The sequence below is a fragment of the Mustela nivalis genome (genome assembly GCF_964662115.1).
Source record: "Mustela nivalis genome assembly, contig: HAP1_SCAFFOLD_2521, whole genome shotgun sequence".
NCBI classification, from domain to species: domain Eukaryota; kingdom Metazoa; phylum Chordata; class Mammalia; order Carnivora; family Mustelidae; genus Mustela; species Mustela nivalis.
In genome coordinates this window covers 25,853-49,515 of record NW_028134144.1, presented here as the reverse complement: position 1 = coordinate 49,515, position 23,663 = coordinate 25,853, and the positions used below count along the sequence as shown (strand labels likewise).

Here is a 23,663-nt window from a genome sequence, read left to right as displayed (position 1 = left end):
GAGGAATGATGAATAGCATTTTAATTAAATTTGTCAATAAGAATAATTTGGGACATGATAGAAATATGTAAAAATTAAAGTAGCAATACAAAGAAATTCTCAGATCATTTTTACAGGACTTAGACACTCAAAAGAGAATTAGTGTAACATTCTCCCATCCTACTAAGCTAGGATATTGCTTATAATATATATTATTCTGAGGATGTAGAAGTGTTGTGTCCATATTTTCTTAGTTGAACCTAGTTTTCTAGTTAAAAGTTAAAGCAAGCACAGAGAAACACTTTGCTTCAGTGTCTTATGGAAATACAAGCTTATTTTTATCATTTGTAGTGTCCATCCATTCATCAGTAACTGAGTGCCAATTATGTGCTTGGAATAAAAAAACAAGATTTAGTTTCTCTTCCCAAGGGATTTATAGTTTTGACTTTATTTGAGAGTTAGGAACTTAAACATGGTTCAGAATTTGTAAACCTTTCTGATAGAATTAAACACAAAATATGTGATTTTATTATTTGAACCATATTTCTCATGGAATTTTTTCTTTAAACAATGGGGTCATGACTTAGTTGTTTTGGATTCCATGCTCCTAGCACAGTATCATGGCTCCCATTGGACTGAACATTACTCTCACTTGGGGGATGATGTTGTCACTAACGAGGGAGTATAAAGGAAGAGTAGGGATTAGGGAATGAATGTGGTTGCTGAGATTCCAGGTTCAGTAGTTAAAAGACATTTTGGACTTGTGCCTGTGGAACATATGGGGGGAATGTTTAATAAGTAGCTGAATATAGACCACAGTGTAAGAGTGAGGTTTGTACCAGAGAGAGAGACATTTGCTAATCATCACTTTTTAGGTGGTGGTTAAAATCAGGGCAGTGGTTGCTATCACTCAGGAGAGAGTATAGAGTGACAAGGGAACATGGCCCTGAATAAAACTTATACATAGGACAGCAGTGTTTAAGTAACTTGTGATGGGCAGCAATGAAGGTAGGAGAGAAATTAAAAGAGAAACCAGTAGAAAGTGGGGAGATATCATGAATGAACAGGAACACAAGAAAGGACAATGGGATAAAAGATGCTAAGGGAAAGATATCAAACAGGAATGGTAAACACCATCAAACACCACAGAAAATTCAGGTTAGAACTACATAATGTCAGTTCAGTTAGTCATACCGGAGCCATTGGTGGCTTAACCACATTGTAATGGTACTGATGAAAAATTAAGAGATGAGAAATTAAGCTGTGAAAGTATAGGGAGTGTAGATTACTCTTGGCAGAGCAAGGACAGAAAGAGGATGATATCTGTGAATTTCATAGTTGAAGAAATTGTATTTTTTCCTTACGATTGGAAAGCTGGACATATAGAGGTTAAGGGAAAAATCAGGTCAGTGGGACTAAGAGGAAATAATTGAATGGGCAGGTTTTTAGAAGAGGTAGGAGGAGATGGGACCAAGAAATCACACTGACTAGAGTTTACAGTGTACTTGCAACCTGGGTTTTTATAGTTCTTACTCAGACCATCTCATCCCCAGGGACCATTCCTTGATAGATGGTCCTTTATTATTATTATCCCTATTTCTTTCAAGATTTTATTTTTAAGTAATCTTTCTTCTCAGTATGGGGCTTGAGTTCACAACCCTGAAATCAAGAGTCACGTGCTTCACCAACTGAGCCAGCCATGTGCCCCTCATTATCCCTATTTTAAAGTTTGGTGATGGAACTCTAAGAGGTTTGTGTTAAGAAAATGTGATTTTGGGGCGCCTGGGTGGCTCAGTGGATTAAGCCGCTGCCTTCGGCTCAGGTCATGATCTCGGGGTCCTGGGATCGAGTCCCGCATCGGGCTTTCTGCTCAGCAGGGAGCTTGCTTCCCTCTCTCTCTCTCTGGCTGCCTCTCTGTCTACTTGTGATTTCTCTCTGTCAAATAAATAAATCTTTAAAAAAAAAAAGAAAATGTGATTTTTCAGGTTTTTTTCTTTTTCAGGGTCTATATTTCTCCTCTCTTAAAACGATGAATGAGTTATTTCATAAGACTTTACTATTTTTTCGAAAGTGTTACTAACAACTCCTCTATTGGAAGAACTAAACTTGCTTACTCACACAAAAAAATTTCCAAATGTCAGATGGATTTGTGTAAATCATCATTTCTGCTTTCCTTAAAGTACCTATCATTAGATGTGTCATCTAATGGGTCACATTGCACTGTGACTTTAGTGTTGTCCTCATCCATCACTGCATTTTCTAGGGTGAATTGTATAATGTACTGATTTTTCAGTTTGGAGAGTCTCAAAGGTCTTGGGCTATGTTCCTGTGAAAGTAGAAATTTATTGTGAATAAATATCTTTGCCACCCTAATTTTAGTACCTGTGGGATAATATTTATATAATGGTATTAGACTATCAAGGGCATATGTTAAAGATTATTTTTGTTATGTCACTTAAAAATTAGTAAGTATAAATAAGTGAGACTAGGGAGGAAAACTTGTAGCTCACCTGTGAGAACTTTAGTTGTGTGATCAAATTTTTTTTTTTAAATAATGCCTTTCCCCACAGTGTGTAGATCTTTGTCCTTCAACCCTCCTCCTCAAGACTTGAAGTCAAATAACTAATTTTAAAAACATGTATTATACTTTCTCCTATTTTTGTTAGCATGTTTCAAACCAGCAATGAAATAGAAATCAAAGAAGGATAAAATAAGCTAGCAAAGTATTGCCTTCAGTAAATACTTGGACTGCATCACATAGATTAACTGGTAAATGCATCCTGAATTTGTAAACAGATGTTTTTATTAACCTTTATTTTAAAATCATTTAAAATAATGAAAGCATCTTCCTTCATTTGGTATTATTATAGACTCCTTTGTTTCCTAATGCAGTACATTTGGTTAATATGTACCCCTTTCTATTTACTTCTCTAAAGTTCTTGCCACAGATTTTATATCAAATGTAATCTCTGTACCTAATCTTTCCCAGTATCCATAGTGGTACAGTTCTGTTTCTTTTTGAATTAGTTCTCATTTTGAAGTCAGAAAATTGTGTGGGCATTCACGTGCTAGAAAAAGGTTTAGTGCATCGGGACTTCCACCAATTGAGGGCTGAAATGAAAACCTCATTCATGTGGTCCACTTTCTTTAGTTGCTTGTCAGCTCTTTCTCATCAACTGTTCCAGCCTCTAGCAGTACTTTGAACAATTTATTTTCTTTCCTACATGCAACACAAGCTTTTATAGCTCAGTGATTATTGTGAAGGTGTTCTAGGTGCCTTGTAAGATACTACTAAATTAGGAAGTATTTTCTTTTCCATTATTTATTGTTTTTGAATTATTCTTTGCCACCTCTCTGTGGAGAATTCATGCCTCCTTAGAAATCGACTCTGTATGGAAAATGTTCATGCCTTCTTAGAAATGTACTTCTTAGAAATGTACAAAAAGCATTTGTTAAAATCAGTTGTGTCAAGGGCACTGTGAAGGATGCTCTGATTATATACTAAGGAACTAGCAAATATGGTCTGCTAACAAGTTTATATTCTGTCAAGGGAAGACCATTTTATAGGCACACATCTCCCTAAACACACACAGCCCTCCACCCAAAGCTGTACGGGAGCAGTTGTTGTATCTTAACCAAGGAGAGTAAATCGTGTTTGTGAGGGGTAGAATCTGTATGTGGATCATGTTACAGATTTAATGCCATTTAAATGGTTTCTGATAAAACTTATAGGCACACTGAAATTTGGCAAAATAGAAGAAGTGAACCCTACCTTACTAGTAAAAGTACTGCTAGGCTTTTCTAATTTTATGTAATTATAAGTGGTTAAACAGTAAAAAAATTCTTTTTCTCTTAATATGTCATAATTAAGTATAAAATTTATTCCCATGGGTCTGGTTGCAAATGGCTCTAATAATGCTCTATTGAAGATATGTCTATTTTTACTGAACCTTTCCCATTTTATTGGGTATTTGTAGGTGTCTATCTGTTTGTTTGTTTTTTGGTTGTATAAACCTGTGAAGAAAAACTAAAGAATGTTAGCATTTTCTGTATGGCCAGATAAAGTAAACTGGGAGAAGAAATGTCATATTGAAATTAAATTCCTTCACAATGAAGGAATTTAACATAGATGTTTTCTAGCAGATGGAGATAAAAACAAAGAGCAGCAGCGCAAACTAGGTGGTGTATGGTTTTTAAGAAACAAGAGAATTCATTAGTCTAAGTGTGTCATGTTGCCCAGGCAAGAAAGTGGCAGTGACTTGAAAAAGACAGAATTGAAGAAGCTGAATTTTAAAATTTTATTAATGCATGCAGATTAGAATCTTCTGTTGCAGCCATATCAAATTACCACAAATTTAGTAGAGTAAAACAACACATTTTTAAATCATATAATTCTATAGGTTAGGAATCTAACATGGTCTCATCAAGAAGAAATCAAGATGTCAGCAGGGCTATCGTCCTTTCTGGAGATTCTGGGGAAGAATTTGCTGCCAAGCTTATTCATAGTATTTAATTTAGTTCCTTAGAGCTATGGGTCTCAGGTCCTCGTTTCCTTGCTGGTTGTCAGTCAGGGTCCTGTCTTCACCCCTAGAAACTGCCTTATTCCCAAGGCTTTCTAGGAGCCCCTGGAGGTCTCTTTCTGGTTCTTGCATTTGGGTTCCCTCACAGAGCCAGCAACAACACATCAGGTTCTTCTTAGGGTGCAGACCTCTCTCACTTCTGCTGCTGCTGCATCTTTCTGCTTCCATCCTGAGGAATGCCAAACCTCATATGATCGGACTGGCCCACATAGATATCCAGGATGGTCTCTCCATCTCAAGGTCTTTAACCTTAATTACATCTGCGTAGTCTCCTTTGCCATGTAATCTAACATGTTTATAGGTTCCAGGGACTAGAGGGCATTGATCTGCCTATTACAGTGAGGGGGTTCTTTTGGGGGATTGAAAACAGCTTTTCCATCACTTTTCATTGGTTTTTCAGGTAAACCACCACTTTTAATTTATACAGAATACTAAATTTTCCTGAGGATTTTTAGACAGGTTAATTCGCTTTGCTAGTTCAACATGTTTTAAAGTGGAAAAAAGGGTTACATATGATTTACAGAAACATAAATATATATATAAAATAAATATATATTTACAGAAACACAAATTCGTTACTGATTTTCTTTTTAGTGATGTACAAGGAACATAGGAAGATCTTTCCTGTCTCTCTGACTGGCTTTGTAGCCATGGCAAGCAAATATGTCCCCTTTGTAAATAGTCGACTTTGTAATGAGATTGTGCATAGTGGCTGTGACTCATGGAGGTACTTTGGTGTGAGAGCTCTTTGGTAAATATATGGTCATAAACCTTTTAGCATTCTAAGAGTATGTTTTATTATCATTTATCTGACATATTTTAAGGGAACTTCTGCTCGGTGCAAGACATAGTGCTAGATTCTAAGGATGCATATTTACTTCTGTTCTTACAGGGCTTAACGTTGATCAGAAAACAGTTGAAGAATTTTAACTAAAGTAATGACAATAAATAATAATGCTTGTAGAGAAATGGCTTCTGTGTGAGTACATAGTGTCATGGAAATAAGCCTTGTGGAGTATTCTTGCAGCTTACCTATAACTAGAGGTTTTAGGTTTCTGTTAGTCACCTGATTCCATAGTTTCTTAGCGATTTCTGGATTGTGGATGCTGGTAGTCTTCCTCGAATGCAAAATTTATGATTACTTATGCTTTTCAAGTAGTTTTATTACCTGCATTTATGAAGTTTCCTATTCTTCACTTAGTGTTTTTCTTTAAAACATTGATAGTCCTCCAGTTAAGTAAAAGAAAATTAATTAAAATGATGCTGTATGAAATAACTTTCTTAAAAAACCGAGAAAGCATTGTGATGGTAACCGTAATATATTAACAGGTAGAAAGTAATTTGTTTAGTGCTGTGCTTTCTGTAACGATGGAAGTGTTGTACCTATGCTGGTCCATCCCGGTTTATTTACAAAACAAAATTAGATAAACTGGGGTGCAGAAAGACAGACTGCTGAGACTTACCAGAGGTCTAATGCCCTCTCAATTGTTTTATAACCACTATTTGGAAAGTTGTTCTATAGAAGATAATACAAAGTGAATTAAAAACTCATTTTTAATTGAGCTACCTTGGTCCGTGCCATACTGTGTACATGCAATCTAAAGGAGGCTTCTAAGGACATCCATCACATGAGTCTAAGAGCTGTCTTCCCAGATCTTCTAGAGCTCTGCCTGTAATCACCCGATTTAAAGCCCCTTCCCCAGTGCTGTATATTACCTTAGTCTTTTTTCTTCACAGAAACGTCACTAGCTGAAATGATCATTTTTATTTGTTAGTTTAATGTTTATTTGTCTGCATCATAAGCTCCATGAGAGCAAGAAATTTGTCAACTTTGTTTTCTCTTATCTTTCCATCACTTACAACAATGGCTGGCAAAATAAGTGAACACTTGAATGGGTGAATGAATGGGAGAAAACACTTTCAGGTTTTAAAAATTTTACCTCTTACTTAGTTTTTTAAAGCTACTGTTAAAAATTCAACTGAATGAATTTTAAAGAACTTAACTGGCTTTTTTTCAGTGATTCATGAATCGGGCATGAATTCTAGTCTAACAGTCTAGTCTAACAGAATTCTAGTCTAACAGAAACGGGCTGTAAGGAGCTTGTACAGAATGGAAGACCTCCATAGGCAAAATGGAGTAGGAACAAGGAAATTATACTAGATAAAAAGAGGCTTGACTATTGCAAGGTCACTTTTCTATAGGGCATGGAAGGCGTCTGTCAGGCAGATTACCTAACTAGTGCTGATTAGGTGATTCCTGATTCGCTGGTTTAAGATTCCATTTCTGAGAGAGCGCAAAATGTATTGAAGTCTTAATTTCATGTTGTGGGGCTTAGTGTAAGTGACTTCATTCTGGGACCTGTTGTCTTATTTTTAACACTCCTAAATTTTGAGAATGAATGAGATGGTAGTTGAGACAGAAAGCTGGTGGCTTTTCTCTCATTTCCAAGGAAAAATTCTGGTAAAGATTCCACCTTTGCAGAAATTCAGTGCTGGTTTTATCCTTTGGGGGTTTGGGACTCTCATGAAATCAGGAACTAATCATGGACGACTGAGAGTACTTTCTGTTTTTCAGGGTGACCTCAGAAGAGAAATCCCCTGTTTCCCTCCCCAATAAATTCAGATTTTGAAAACATGCATTTAAAAAGGAAACAAAAGGGGTGCTTGGCTCAGTGGCTTAAAGCCTCTGCCTTCGGCTCAGGTCATGATCCCAGGGTCCTGGGATCGAGCCCCAAATCGAGCTCTCTGCTCAGTGGGGAGCCTGCTTCCTCCTCTCTCTCTGCCTGCCTCTCTGCCCCCTTGTGATTTCTATCTGTCAAATAAATAAATAAATCTTAAAAAAAAAAAAAACCCATTATGTACTTTGATAGGTTTATCTATTAAAGGAAAGCTTTAAGTATTATGAACCAGTATAAATGGCTGTTCAAAGCCAAAGAATTATATAGGGAAAGCATGTGACTTCTGGACCGTGACTTTAATTTAGGTCTTCATTAGCTCTCCCCTTCATCTCATCTTTCTCCTGTTCCTCTCAGAACCCCCAAAATCTTATGTCCCTGGTTCTCTGCTATTATTAGGAAACAGATGTGAGGGGTAATCCTAGAATGACATAAACTGGTGATAGCCAATTTCAGAAACATTCTACATTCTGTAAATTACTTTTGAGGGAATGAGAAGGTACCCATTAATTTAATGTATTAATTCTGTTCAGTGTTGGAACTTTATTCCATGGTCCCTCCACCCCTCAATTTTTCATTACCACTCTCTCAGGCAGCGTTTTCTTACTGTAGTCATTTGACTGTTCTAGGTCAACACCAAATCAGAAGAGCTTCTCTTTAAGGGTCATTATATTACCAGAATATACACTAAGAACATGAAGGAATATAACAAATTTACTTACAAAAATGGAGATGTTGTTGGGGGCTTAAATGTGTATATTGAGGGGTGCCTGGGTGGCTCAGTTGGTTGAACATTTGACTCTTAATTTTGGCTCAGGTCAAGATCTCAGAGTTGTTAAGAATGAGCCCCATGTCGGACTCCATGCTCAGTGCGGAGTCTTGAGATTCTCTCTCCCTCTCCCTCTGCCCCTCACACCCCCTCAAAAAAATGTGTATATTGAAAATACCTATGTAAGGCTATAGTTTGTATCTTATAAGGCTGTTTGTATTTTAGTTTTTAAGTCAATTTTATTGAGGCATAATTTATATACAATGAAATGAACTAATTTTAAGGGTATACTCTTTAGGGTATAATGACTTAACTTTTGTAAGGTAGAGGCATTTTTGATAGAGAAATGAGATGCAGCTTTTAGTTATCTTACAGTTAATTGGCTTATTGCAGCTTAGAAATTGGAATAAATAGGAAAATATGGAAAAATGAAGCCAACCTAAATTAAAGTAGAAGTTGTGCTGTGTATAGTTCTTACCCAGTATAGGAATATATGAGCCTGATTTTTATTGGATATAGTCTCTTGGAATCATACAGATTCTCTCAGTTGTAGAGAAATATAGATCATTACACTGTGTATTGTCTAGCAGTAGTTTTTGGGGGGTTTTTTAAATGTAAAATTGAGTAAACCATGCTTGTGGAAAAATAATTTACATTCAATTTATAAAGAATTTTATTGATTGTGTTCTCATTTGGAATAACTGCAGGGAAAATCACCTGGGCTAACACCAGTTGGATACCATTTACTAGGGATTTAGCTTGTAAAAAGAAACTCATTTCAGTTTCAGTGGTGACAGCTGTTGAGTGAATTTTCCTGTGATATCCTTCACAGCAGGAAATGATATATTGTAACTTCATCTTCCTTGATATCTTACCACCCGGTAAATCCAAACTATAGGGACTGTGCTTTCTAAATGTCTGAATAGCCTAGCTTATGTGGGCAGGCTGTTTTTTTTCAAAATCCAAAATTGTGGGTAAAATTGTAATTGTAAAAGTGGATATATGGGTGATACACAAAACCTTTGTTTCCTCTTTTCTGAAATTGTTTTTTCATTTGTGCCATGATCACACCTGGCTTTATGTGAAAAGGTTGTATTGGAACTTGATATACTTTTATAGAATGATGTAGGAGATTACAGTGCATTTTGAAAGATGTATTAGCTTACTTCTTAATGGTTCATATAAATATGTTTCCTTGATGCAGAGATCAGTTTTGATTACTTGTGATGCATTCTTCACTGGCTTTTTTATTTTATACCAGTTTTTAAGATATGATAAACTATAGGCTGCCAGACAGAAATAGTGTTAACCTCTTTAGGTTCAAGAGTACTGGGAATGCTTGACAAAGAAAGGAAATATATTTTATATGCTGTTGTTTTATGACCTTCAGAATCTATCTGTTGTTGGGGAAGGAGGGCAGAGAGACCTTCCCTGAGGATGGGAGAGGAATTCTTTCCAGTCTGGCCCAGGGTTTTGCTGTCATCCGTATTCATATCCTACCTACCATGCACGGCTTCTTACAAATGAGAGAAGAATGGACAGTTATAATTAGATGTTGAAGTGGGCGGCAGCTTCCCAAACTCCCAAATAGAAATGTATTAGAGCTTCCCCTCCAAAAAAGAAACATTTCAGGTTACCTCCAAATTAATCAGAATTCAAGATTGCATTCCGAATACTTTAGGTGGCAAACTGTGGGTAAAGTTTAAAAACCTGATTCCTAAATAAAATGTGAAAATAAGCACATTTGGAATAGACTTGAGACACTTCCCTTAGTGGACCCAATTGCAGTTTTATTCTGCTTATGACTAGCAGATACCAATCTTAACTTGAAGTAAGGGTAAGTCAGTTGGCTGTCATACAGGTATGCCTAGTGCCCAAGAGGATTATTTGATTGCTACATGTTGTTATGCCCCCCTCCTACTGTGTAACAGTACTGTCCAGTAAAAACATGAGAGCCAGTTGAACCAAATGTAAGTGTAAGGTTTTTTTCCAGCGAGATAAACACAACACCAGGCAAAGTGGGTGCAAGGCAAGATTTATTAAAACGCTCTCCAGCGAAGTTTCAGGGCTCAGGAGAAGGGGAGCCAGGAAAGTTGCGCCGGGAGGAGGTGGGCACCCTCGGGCGAGGTTCCGCCACTCTGGAAAGCAGAGTGGCGGAAGTCGCGCCCAAGGCAGGGAGGAGGGGGCTTTTAAGGGGTCTTGGGGAAAGCTCAGGGGTCTTTTGGCAAGTTTCCCTTATTTGGATATCCCGCCTGCTCATCGGGATCCCATTGGTCCACAGGAGCCCGGGGCGGGGGTCTCAGGTTCCTGCTTGGGCCTTTGTTCTCCTGTCCGAGCTCAGGTCTTGTGGCGGGAACTTTCGCCATCTTTGGTAGCCCTTCCTGCCAGCCCAACAGTAAGCTTCATATGTAATCTTATGTATGTATGTACTTATTTGTTTATTAGGGAGGGGGAGAGGGGCAGTGAGAGAGGGAGAGATAAATCTTAAGTCGGCTCCATGCCCATTGTGGAGCCTGACATGGGGCTTGATCTCACAACCCTGAGATGATGACCTGAGCTGAAATCAAGAGTAGGGTGCTTCACTGGCTGAGCCACCCAGGAACCCCCAAATTTAAAAATACCTAAGTGAAATTAATTTTAATACTATCTTAACTCATACCCAAAATATCATTTCAACATGTAATTAATACAGAAGATGTTTAATGAAATGTTTTACAATATTTTTTCATACTAAGTCTTTGAAACCCATGTATACTTTATATTTATTGAACTTCTGAATTCAGACTAAGCTACATTTCAAGTGCTCAGTGGTTATATTTGGCAAATGGCTGCTATATTGGCCAGTGTAACTCTACAAGATTGGATTCCCTTGAAATTTCCTCTGTTCAAGGTTGAATTTTTACACTTCGGAAACTTTCTAAGAGTGTGAGTATAGGCAAAACTTTCCAGATCATGAGGTTACTCAAGGACATCTAAGTTCTCTTACTTCAAGATTAAATATTTTATATGATAGTATAAAGGAAGTAGGAAAGAAAATGTATTTTCTTCCAATATTCAGGAGAAGAAACTGGTAAATGTTAAGAATAAAGAAAATCAATAACCTAATATATTTAGGACTGAATGAGCATGACAATAATGATGGCAATTTGAGTGAAGAATGTGATAAACTTTTTAAAAGATATCTCATTAGATCCTCACAACAGCCCTTAAGAAAGGTACTTTTGTGCTCCCTTTTATGATCTCTGTTTAATAGTGGGGAAACAAAGAGAATAAAAGGTGTTTACCAAGTCACACAGATAGTGAGTGTATGCAAGCCCATGACTAGTGGATTCTGAAACCTGTAATCTTCATCACTCTGCTTCTTCCCTTATTCTTTTGTGCCGCCGTGTCTGGCTTGGACAAATTGGACCTGGAAAATGTATCAAACACAGAGGAGCTGGAGCTAATTCCTAAAATGTTGTAACTATGCCATGACTCCTTGTTTACTCCCTCGAGTTTTCATCCCTGGTTAGAAAAGGAGAAAATGAAGTGATTACCTGTGAAAAGCTACTTTCGACCTTCTGTTTTGTCAGTTATGCCCTGTGGCATTTATATCACAGTAGTGGAGCTCGTGAATACTACTCTTGGAGCCGAGGTGTGATGATTCATCTTCTGCTAACGATCAACACCACAGCATGAAACGACTGTTTTTTTCCTTTTTTTTTCTTAACCCGGTAATCTTGCAGTGAGACTCACAAATCCACTTTCATGTAACTACTTCTTTTTGTTTTCAGCTCTCAGTTTCAGTACTCAGAAACAGTTCCCTGTTGAGTACCTAAGTGCTCATATTGATATTTGTGGTGCATTGAACAGGACTTGAATTTCTGTTGTTTCTGCCTTTCACTCGTGATTCGCAGATCAGATATATGCAGATGTATCTGTTGCAGATTTATCTATATGTATATCTACTGTATTTTTATTCTATAAATTAGATGTTGTGTATAGTGTTTGGGGAAAACTCCAGTCTGTGTTGATGTGATTATACCTTCCTGTGACAGTCATCCTTCCACACCCCCCCCCCCCACCCCCGCTGGATTGAGTGAATTTGATTTAAAATAGGGTCATTTTAAATTTGGTCATGTAAATATGTATTATGTATATTTTGAAAGGCTTTTCAACCTTTGAGTTTTTAACTTATTTGAAACTTATTTATTTTTTTTTTTTAATTTATTTGACAGAGATCACAGGTAGGCAGAGAGGCAGGCAGAGAGAGAGGAGGAAGCAGGCTTCCTGCTGAGCAGAGCCCGATGCGGGGCTCGATCCCAGGACCCCGAGATCATGACCTGAGCCGAAGGCAGCGGCTTAACCCACCGAGCCACCCAGGCGCCCCAAAACTTATTTTTATAATTTTCTATTTACTGTGATTTTTTAGCTGTATTGGAAAACTAATTGGGCTTACCTCTTACTATTTAACGATCAAGGTAATAAGGAGGAGAAAAGTTCCTCAAATATGACTGAGTTGTCATGGAAATCCTTAATAAATGATTGAGTGGCTAAAGGGACTCTTAAAACTTTTGGGGTTTTTTTTTTTGGTTCGTTTGGATTTTTGTTTTGTTTTTGGTAATTAGAATTAGGTGAGGACAATGACTGGGATGTGGGAAAAGTCTGCTATAGAGAGTATGATAAAAACTAAACTTTGGGGGCTTCTGGGTGGCTCAGTGGGTTAAAGCTTCTGCCTTTGGCTTAGGTCATGATCCCAGGGTCCTGGGATTGAGCCCCACATCCGGCTCTCTGCTCAGCAGGGAGCCTGCTTCCCTCTCTCTCTCTCTCTCTGCTTTCCTCTCTGCCTACTTGTGATTTCTCTCTCTGTCAAATAAATAAAATCTTTAAAAAAAAAGATTTTATTTATTTATTGGACAGATCACAAGCAGGCAGAGAGGCAGGCAGAGAGAGAGAGAGAGAGAGAGAGAGAGAGGAGGAATTAGGCTCCCCACCGAGCAGAGAGCCCGATGCGGGGCTCAATCCCAGGGCCCCAGGACCATGACCTGAGCTGAAGGCAGAGGTTTTAACCCACTGAGCCACCCAAGCGCCCCTGGAAATTGTTTTTGTTGTTAAAAATTACTATGCCTGTGTTTCCGCAAACAGTGATTAAAAAGTATTCATAAAATTGATCTATTTTTTTTAATCAAGAAAATAATATGACAGTTCATTATTTATGTTTTTGTTCATTAGTGTAGCAGCTGCATTCATTTGGAAGTAGGATGATAGAAAGTTGACTTGAACATTGAATGTGGTATAAAGGTGCCTCACCTTTCCTGGGTACCTCTTAGAAGTCTCATTTAGTGACATCCCTTGACACTTCAAGTAAAAGCCCCAAGATCCAGTTTCATGAGCTAATGTGAATTGTTCTTAACGATTTTTATTCATTATGGTGGCATTATTTGTTTTTTTCTTCGTTCTTTGCCTTCCTTTCGCCACCTGTTGCCATCACTTCAGCCTCTCACCCTTTCTTGCCTGTAATAATGCAATATTCTAACTAAATTGCTGTTGCCTAGCCCCTACCCTTTTTAGTCATTCTCCACACTGCTTGCTTTTTCAAATGTAAATATTTTTGTAAATTCTTGCCTGTAATCTTTTCCTAATTCTTTGTTGCCTCCATAGTGTTGGATACAGTGCTTCTTGTGATTTGCCTTTCTTGTATCTGAGGTTTCCTGTCATCTCGGTTTCATCTATCCACTCCTAGTTCAGACATGTATTAAATAGCTGTGATAGACCAACTCCCTAACCGAGACATGGGATGTGCCTTCCGGTCATGAATGAGCGGAGGAGAAATCTCAATCCTAATTCTGATGCTTAACATCTTCATTTGCATCATTTTTGCTCCCATGGGTTTCATGCTCGCCCTTACTGGTTTGGCTGGTGGCCATCTCTCTATTAATGTTTTTAGAAGTATGATGTCTATATACAGTTTCCTTATATTGTCGGTAGTTATTTATATCCTCCAGTAGGCCTTTGCATTAATCATTGTTACCATTCTCTTTAACTTTTTTTTTCCCCCTTGGAATTTAGCTCTTTTGCATAGCCATCAAAGTATTAAGGGACAGGCATTTTACAGTGCCATTCAGGCATGTGTGTGTCCTCTTAAATGTCTTCTTTTTTTGTTTGTATCCTGCAATAATCTGGACCGAGAACTTTCTTGTAGTATGCTATATTTTCCTTTGTCTCTGTTTACTCAGTAACAACACTTATGTTTATACATCATGTTGCTGTTTGTAAGAGAACATTTGCATTTGTTAAGCTTTTTGATCTGAAAAAAAGCTTAGATGATTGTGGTCAATCTGTAGCTGGAGAAGAGAAGCCAGGTCAGCAGAGTGGCCTGGTCTTTCACAGCAGTAATGGCTCCTCCACAGGCTCATGCTGCTTCCTCCCCTGTCCTGTCTTTTTTGTACTTCCCGGCCAAGATTGCAGTTGCTCTGTGGACTGGAATATGATTTTCTGATTTTCTTTAGCACTTTGAATATATCATTTCATTTCTCCAGCATTTCTGTCACTTAGGCAGTGCTGGCATCATTAGTTCCAGTTTACAAATCAGGCTAGTAAATGACTTGCCTTAGTTTGCCAAACCAGTACATTCAAAAACAAAACCAAAAATGGATCTTCAGATTCCAGCCTACTGCTATTTTCATTGCCTCATGCTGCCTCTTTGCTCTACTGTAAGGTATGTTGGAAAGTGAAAGATGTCTTTATTCTAGGGATTCTACTGAAACAACTCTCTGGTTGGACTCTGAATTAAAATGTAAAATACTTACATTAAATGACAACTGTTGGCTTAATTCAGCATGAGGTTTGTATGCCATGCTGCTACTTTGATAAAAGGAATGGATGGAATCCAATGATACAATAATTGTCAGAAATATGTCAAAAATATGTGAAGGGAGAAATAATACCAAGGGCAAGAGGATGTGTTTTAGGGCATGGGATCATTCTGTACTACTCTGGCATTCCTTCCGCTCATCCTGCTCTCAGAGTAATTCTCAGGCCATTCTTAGCCCATGGAGGGAGGACTCTTGGGAGGGAAAATCTGCATTTTGAACAGTCTCCCAACCAGTGACTTCAGCATCCCAAGATATACTCTAGTTTTGCTTCATAATTCATACCCATTGTTTAATCAGCAGATGGACTGATTACAAGATTTGTAGCCTTTCTGCCGAGTATCTTGAGTGTGCATATTGTTCAGCAAGAATCTGTACTGAGCAAGTATTAAGCAGAGAGTCTGGAATTCTTTATGATTGTAATGATGATTTACTCCAGAATTTCCCTTTAGTTGTGGATCTGCATAAACTTTGGTTTGATTGTGGTTTTCTATGTAATCTAGCAGCTGTTGTTCGTTATGTCATACCTGAATATCTGCCTCTGAATCAGGGTTGATGGAGGTGGGCATTGTGTCAAGGAGCTGATAATTTGCAAAGGTAGATGGCTTTAGATAGTATATACCATGCTGTATTTCCTAATTTGTAAATAATGCAACAGGAAATGTATTGCAGGGAAGAGGATGGAATGGAATAGCGAAGAATTGGAATGGAGAATTAAAAGGTGGAGTTCCTGCTGCACTGCTGACTTCCTTTCTGATCTAACAAGTTTCTAACTCCTCTGAGCCCCCATTTCCTCATTTGTCAAATATAAAATAAACATACTCTCTCAGGGTTATTGTGAGGATGTAATTAGAGGATAAAAGTCTCTACCCGTGAAAAGTGCTATTCAGATGTCACTTGCTTTGCTAAACAGTGATTGCCATATGTCAGGTCCTTGAACAGAAATTAGTTCAGGGGTGCCTGGGTGGTGCACTTGGTTAAGCTTCGGACTCTTGATTTTGGCTCAGGTCTTGATCTCTGGGTCATGAGATCCAGCCTTTCGTGGGCTCCATGCCCCGTGCAGAATCTGCTTGAGAGTCAGTCTCTCCCTCTGCCCCTTCCCTGTGCTCACACGTGCTCTCTCTCTCTCTCAAATAAATAATCTTAAAAAAAAAAATTATTGCAGGCTAGACTTCTTATCAATGCAAAACAGGCATTATTGTCTCCATTTGACAGATTATTTACCAAATAATTACCAAATACCAAATTATTATAACTTGGGATAGAGAGAGTTTACAGAACTTACTGAAGGACCTATGTTAGTAAGTGATGGTTCCTCATTTAAGCTCCGGTTTATTCTTTGCTATGCTGCCATGCTATTAATAAGGGATCAGTAGTAGAGATTTGAGCTTTAACAACAGTTTGCATTATGCTTATAGAAATAGAATGTTATACTAGGAATTAGGAGATCCAGACAGTCACTATATTTTTGTATTACTTTTGGGTAAGTTATTTAAGTGTATTCTATTAAATATCTCTAAATCACTTGGCTATGTTTCTGTTTAAGATTGATATGTAAAATGTCTTACTGTGATTTTAATCTGTATCAGAATAAATTTCCTTTGAAGTGATTAAAATATATCATACAAAACCCATTTTAATATTTTCTTTTTATTTTAGTCATTCTTACACTGGTCAAGATTACAGCACACAGAAAAATGCTGGGAAGATTTCTTTGGATCAGATTGATTCGGTAAGCATCACATCCTTGTAATAAAACTTAGACCTTTGTCAATGAGGAAGCACAGATTTTCTTCAGAGATTATTTTGGGGTGAGAAGATGGGAGATATTGTCATTTCATTGCTTGCCAATCATTTTTAAAGGAGATCCTCTATGTTATACATGTGCTTTTTTTTTTTTTTTTTTAGTTACAGAAAAACCAAACTTAGTTAGAAAATTATTTGTATTGTGATAGAATTTTTTTTTTTTTAAGAGAGGGAAGCAGGGTCAGGGCAGAGGGAGAGGAAGAGAGAGAATCTGAAGCAGGCTCTCCAAGCCCAGTGAAGAGCTGATGGGGGGCTTGATCTTACGACCCTGAGACCATGACTTGAGCTGAAACCAAGAATCGGACGCTTAACTGACCAAGACATGGCAGGTGTCCCTGATAAACAGATTTTAAGCATTTATTTCAAAGGGGAATTCCTTTAATTGATGATAACTAAAAAGTGTTTGTGTATTTATATTTTAATATTTTATACATTGAGGGGTACCTGGCTGGCTCCTTTGGAAGAGCATGTGACTCTTGATCTCTGGGTTGTGTTTGAGCCCCACATTAAGTGTAGAAATTACTTAAATATATAAGCTTTAAAATAAATTGAGTGAATGAGTGAATGCCCACCTACCTACCTACTAACCTACCTACCTACCTACCATCCTTACATACGGAGAAGAGGAGAAATGGGAAATACTAAGTATATCAGTTTGCTAGGGCTGCTATAACAAAATACTACAGACTGATGCCTTACAAAACAGAATTCTATTTTCTCACAGTTCTGGAGGCTAGTATCCTGAAATGAAGGTGTCGGCACATCCAAGGACTCTTTCCTTGGATTTTAGATGGTCACCTTCTTCGTGTGTTCTCACGTGTTTTTCGCAGCATGCTCCTGGATCCCTGGCGACTCTTCCTCTTCTTGGGACACCAGTCACATTGGACTAGGGCCCCAACCCTATGACCTCATTTAACCTTAATTACCTCTTTAAAGACCTCATCTCCAAATACAGTCACATTCTGGGATCTTGGGACTAGGACTTCCACATATGAATTTTGGGAGATTACAGTTCATTTCATAACACTGAGTATAGGCTCCTGTGCTTGTATTGCCTCTAGATTAGTGGACAGCTCATTTCATCTTCACTCTGTGGTTCTATAGTAGAAGGAAAGGGTAGCATACTTGACTAAAATTTATAGAATTTCTCTTGAATGCATTGTAGAATTTCTGCTCTGTCCCAAAAAGGGAAAACACACCAGCCATAAATAATCTTTGTTTAGATAGTTAACAAATTATTTACAATAAATTAAAAATATACTGATATTTTAATGCTTAGACACAAGAAAAAGGTGAGTAGGGAGAGACCAGGAGTTTTTAGAGACCAGAATGAATAAGTTGTTTTCCTGTTTGGAAAAATTATAATCAAGTATTTGCAGTTAATATGTCTAGAAATAACAATAAGTTGCCCACTTTGTACAGTTGAATTGGAATTTGTTCTTAAGGATGCTGCATTCTTTACTTTTCTCAAACAGTTATTATCACTAACACTTCTTCCCTGCCATACGATTTATGTTTGTATTATGTGAATGGTTAGAAGTTAATTTTATTCCTAATTCTATCAAGATGTTTTCCCATTCATAAGCAGCTATGAACTTCAGTGGATACTGTGGGAGAGCATAGAAATATAATCATTAATTCATTTGCTGAATATATATTGAGCCCATCAATTATGTACCAGCTACTGTGCTGTGGGTGCAGAGGTGAATGAAACAAAAAATTCCTCTCCCTTCATGGACCTTATTTGAGGGAGGTGTAGACAATGTAGTAAATAATAAATAAGCAATGTCATGATAAATTATCTTAAGTTGCTATGATAATCCTATCTATAGGTTTCTGTGTGAGACCCTGTGCTAAATTGATAAAGATACATCTTTATCTGACTTCTTCCTAACTATATTGTCTCATTCATTAACATATCCCTTGATATCCTCAGTTTCTTCTTCAAATGTTTTTAGATTTTTCTACTAACTGAAATCTGACTCCCTCAATGACACTGTTCCTCCAGTGGTCCTCTCAAGTGGAGGCTGTCCCCACCCACACTCCGGCCCTCCACCATCTTAATTTGGTATGAGATGAATGTCTTCCTTGTTCCATATTACTATTTCCAAATCATTTCTCTGCCTTCCACTGGCAAAGCGCCAGCTCCTTTTTTTTTTTTTTTATTTTTTTTTTTATTTTAATGATTGTATTTATTGGTGTGCCTGGATGGCTCAGTGGGTTAAAGCCTCTGCCTTCAGCTGAGGTCATGATCCCAGGGTCCTGGGATCGAGCCCCGCATCGGGCTCTCTGCTCAGGAGGGAGCCTTCTTCCTCCCCCGTCTCTCTCTACCTGCCTCTCTGCCTACTTGTGATCTCTGTCAAATAAATAAATAGAATCTTAAACAAAAAAATAAAAAAATAAAAATTTATTTATTTATTTGACAGACAGAGATCACAAGCGGAGGTGGGGGGAAGCAGGCTCCTTGCTGAGCAGAGAGCCCGATGCGGGGCTCGATCCCAGGACCCTGGGATCATGACCTCAGCTGAAGGCAGAGGCTGTAACCCACTGAGCCACCCAGGCACCCTGCTCCAGCTCCTTTAAAGCACTGTAATCCCATTATGCCAACTGATAGTTATCCTTGTTGCTGGTGCCCCCACCTCCTGCCCTCATCCACTGTAGCACGCTGGCATGGTCTCTTGTACTAGCACTACTCTTGTTATTGTTCCTGGCTTCTGCAATATCCATGTTAATAATTCATCCATAACCTGGTCTTATAATTCCTTTGTCTGCTCAGTATCCACAATCATTTTTCTGTCCCGTTGTTGCCAACCCTAGACCCTAAGTTTTAAATTTCTATTATTTCAGCTACTTCCAAAGTCTCTTTAAAGTGTCTTCCTTGCTTCTCTATATAGTCTGTTCACTATACAACAGCCAGAGTTCTCTTTGTTTTCAGATCATGTCAGTTTTCTGACATACCCTCTATTGAGTTTCCATCACATCTAGACTAAAATCCAAACTCATAACTATGGCCTATAATGTCATGTACAGTTAATATTCTAACTTCTTCTCTGTTCTGGCCCGCTCACAGGTTCCAGCCACTGGACCTTCTTGCTATCTCTTGAGCATATCCTATTCATTCCTTCTCAAGGTCTTAGCTTTTGTTTCCTTTACCTGGATCTCATTTGACTAGAATCCTACTTTAAATATACATCTTAGTGCAATTCCGTCTCCTCAGAGAGGCTTCATTGGCTACCTAAATTAAAGCATTCCTCTCTTTTTTATACTTAATCACATAACTCTGTTTCCAGGGATTTGGGAATTATCTCTATTTATGTCTGTGTTCACTGTCTGTCTTTTCCCATTAGAATGTAAGATCCTTGCACTGCTGGTTTCCCAAAGCTATACACAGAGTAGTGTTCAGTTGATATTTAGTGATTGAGTGAGTAAAAAGTATTTAAGGAATTGTGCCAAAGGAAGCTGAAGTTGAACTGAGTCTTAACAAATGGTTTGGCTTTGACTAGATGGCCTGGGGAGGAGAAGGGGTAGTATCCCAGGCAGGGTCAATGGAGTGACAAAAGTGAGAAGGTACAAAACATGACTGTGTGATCATGGAATAATCTAGCTGACTGGAGTAAAGGCTTTATATTGGCATAGTAGCATACTGGCCTTTTTAACCCCTCACAGTGCTTCCATGGCCCTTGATTTATGCCTTTGTTAGAGCTCCCATTATAATTGATTTATGAGAGTTAACTTGTATAGTAGTGACTGTTTCCTTTTATTTCACTTAAGTGAAGTAAAGGGGAAAATTACATGCTACTCTTCTTATTTCCCAAACCACCCAATACCTGTTTGTTCTGTTACATATAATTGAAAAGTAGTTAGTTACAGACATTGACAGAACCTTGCTTGTTCCTACTAAGGATGTTAAATTTCAGTGGTGTTTTTGGATTGGAACAAAGTTTAAGAAAAATAATTCGGTAATAGTATGAAGGAACAAGAAGGAAGGCATGAAAACAGTAGTCCTGGCAAGGCAGGATAGAGGCCTGACTGGACTAGGTTGGGGATAGAAGAATTTCAAAGTTGTTAATTTGAGAGGTTGAAAAAACTGAATGTCCTCTGCAGGGAGCAGCAAAGAGAAACAAAGTGAGACCTGCTCCCACTTTGGCAAAGTTGAACTTGCCAAGGATTACATGAGAGGGTGAGAATTTAAGTCTTGGAAGAAGGATATTGAGAAAGTAAAGAGAATGCAGCTGAAACCATAAATAGAAAAGTTGTTCTTTTTTACTAATGATTTGTTTAATACATTTTTTTGAACTTACCTTTTGAGAATGATTTCTCTTACTTTTGTGTTCTACTTTGTATTTAGATTATTCTAAAATTTCATCTGTGATTCAGCAATTGTGTTTTTGCACATTTATCCCAGGGAAATGAAATTTCATATTCATATAAAAACCTGTACATTCATTAATTTGGAATAGCCCTGAGCTCAAAGCAACCTAGCTCCTTTAACAAGTGAATAGCTAAGCAATTTGTGGTACATCCCTACCATGGAATATTATCCAGCAATAAAAAAAGGAATGGATGCTTGATACTTGCAACAATTTAGATGAATTTTGTGGGAATTATGCTGAGTAAAAAAGCCAAAATATTATTTACTATATAATACACTCTTGAAATGACAAAATTAGAGAGATGAAGAACAGATTAGTGGTTACCCAGTGTTAGAGAGTAGTAGGGGCTAAGATCTCTAAGACTAGTGGATTATATCAATGTCAGTTTCTTGGTTGTGATAATAGTTTTGCTAGATACTACCTCTGGGGGAAACTGGGTGCCTGTTACTTCTTTGTATTATTTTCAACTGCATGTGAATCTAGTTATCTCAAGAAGTTTAATTAAAAGTTAAAAATAAATAAGTGAAATACATTTTAATATACATTTTATTCAACCCAGTATATCCCAGTTATTGTCATCTCAGCATGTAATCAGTATAAAAATATTAAGAGAATAGTTAGTCTGTAATTACAGTAAATAATACTTCCTTATCATTTTTGTTTTTACTCTAATAAGAATGAATTTATAATTTGCAAATTAGATTGGATTTGTAACAGATATTGTGAGAGACCTGGTAAATCTTCCACCTAACAAAAAACTTTTTTGTCTTGTAGCTTTCTACCAGATCCTTCCCACCTTGCATGCGTCAGTTACATAAAGCCTTGCGGGAAAATCACCATCTTCGTCATGGAGGCCGGATGCAGTATGGCCTCTTCCTGAAGGGCATTGGTTTAACACTGGAACAGGCATTGCAGTTCTGGAAGCAAGAATTTATCCGAGGAAAGATGGACCCAGACAAGGTAGTTTTGAAAAATCAGAGTGGTAACTGAAATTTTGATTTGGTTAGAAAACTAAAGGTCTCTTGTCTATTTTTAAAATAACTCTGAGATGTAGTTTAAAATTCTGAAAGATAAATGTGTCTACAATTTCATTCAGGTAAAAAGAAACTCCTGTATTAATCTAAAAGATGCTAAACAAAAGATTGAGAAAGTTTAATTTGAAGAGTTAAGAATGAAACAGCAATGTAAGATGTCTAATAATGCTTTAAGAAGGGTGTGATTCATTGTAGGTATACAGCCAGGTCATTATCACACTGAAACTGGGTTCTGAGTTTTAAGATAGTATGTGTGGATATAACATGCTTACATAGTGTTATTTTCAGGCTGAGGAGATATTGAGAACAAATAAAACAATTTTAGCTGTTTTGTATTGTGTTATACAGATTCTGTCATTGAGCATTTTTAGATAGACATCACTAGGAACTTGAGAGCTGTTTTTCCATCTATGCATAGTATTCAGGTTTCCATTCCTATTCCTTATTTCTCTGTAGTGGTACTAGCTATTAACATTTTATTTTGGAAATTTTTTTTTGTACCTTCTGTGCCATGAGTCAAGTTTTTAAATGCTTATTTCTTGGTTTGCTTCTTCCTAGAAAAGATAAATTATAGAACAAAGAGTATTTACCAACTAAATTTTATAATGATACTTAATTATTTCTTCTATTAGTTTGCTAGAGCTGCTATAACAAAATACCACAGACCGAGTGCCTTAAATAACAGGAACTTATTTTTTCACAGTTTTGAAAACTGGAAGTCTCAGATCAAGGTGTTGGCAGATTTGGTTTCTCCTTAAGCCTTTTTCCTTGGCTTCTAGCTAGCTAGCTCTCTTCTTGGTCTGTCCTCTTGTGGCCCTTTCTCTATGTGTTCAGTTCTCTGATATTTCTCCCTTTTTTTATAAGGACACCAGTCGTATTGGGTCAGAGTCCCACCCTTACAACCTTATGTAGCCTTTCTTAATTACCTCATTTTAATTTTTTTTTTAAAGTTCTTATTTAACTTTAAGTTGACATACAGTGTAATACTCGTCTCAGGTGTACGATATAGTGAGTCAACACTTCATACATCACCTGGTGCTTGTCACAAACGTACCTCCATAATCCGCATCACCTGTGTCACCCATTCCCTCCCCCCCCCCCCCCCCCGCGCGCGCCAACCATTTGTTCTCTGCAGTTAAAAGTCTGCTTTTTGGTTTGCCTCTCTCTCTTAATTACCTTTTCCAGTGCTCTGTCTCCAAATATAGTCACATGAGTTGTTAGGGCTTCAACACATGACTCTAAGGAGGATACAGTTCAGTTTATAACACATTCTAGCTTTATATTTTTTAACAAGTTCAGATTCTTTTGATATATTACAAAAAACTCAATTTTTACAGGTTTGTGTGTGTGTGTGTGTGTTTTATAAATTTAATTTTATTTTTTGACAGAGAGAGTGAGAGAGGGAACACAGACAGGGAGAGTGGGAGTGGGAGAGGAAGAGGGAGAGGCAGGCTCTCTACCGAGCAGGGAGCCTGACGTGGGGCTCCCTCGATCTCCCAGGACCATGGGATCAGACCTAAGCTGAAGGTAGACACTTAACGACTGAGCCACCCGGGCATCCCTTAGTTTTTTAAATTGTCAATTGATAATTATCCA

At 37.7% G+C, this 23,663-nt stretch overlaps 1 protein-coding gene across 1 annotated transcript in view; it reads left to right on the top strand.

The window, feature by feature from the left end:
* Positions 1-23,159, top strand: part of LOC309858464 (DNA primase large subunit-like) — a gene marked incomplete at its 5' end in the record, with an annotated part of 28,353 nt that extends 5,194 nt beyond the window's left edge. Inside the window, 2 exons of the mRNA XM_082751145.1 lie at positions 16,514-16,586; positions 21,808-23,159. Coding sequence (XP_082607271.1) covers positions 16,514-16,586; positions 21,808-22,023 — 289 coding nt within the window. The remainder of the gene's footprint in view (positions 1-16,513; positions 16,587-21,807) is intronic.
* Positions 23,160-23,663: the final 504 nt, after the last annotated feature.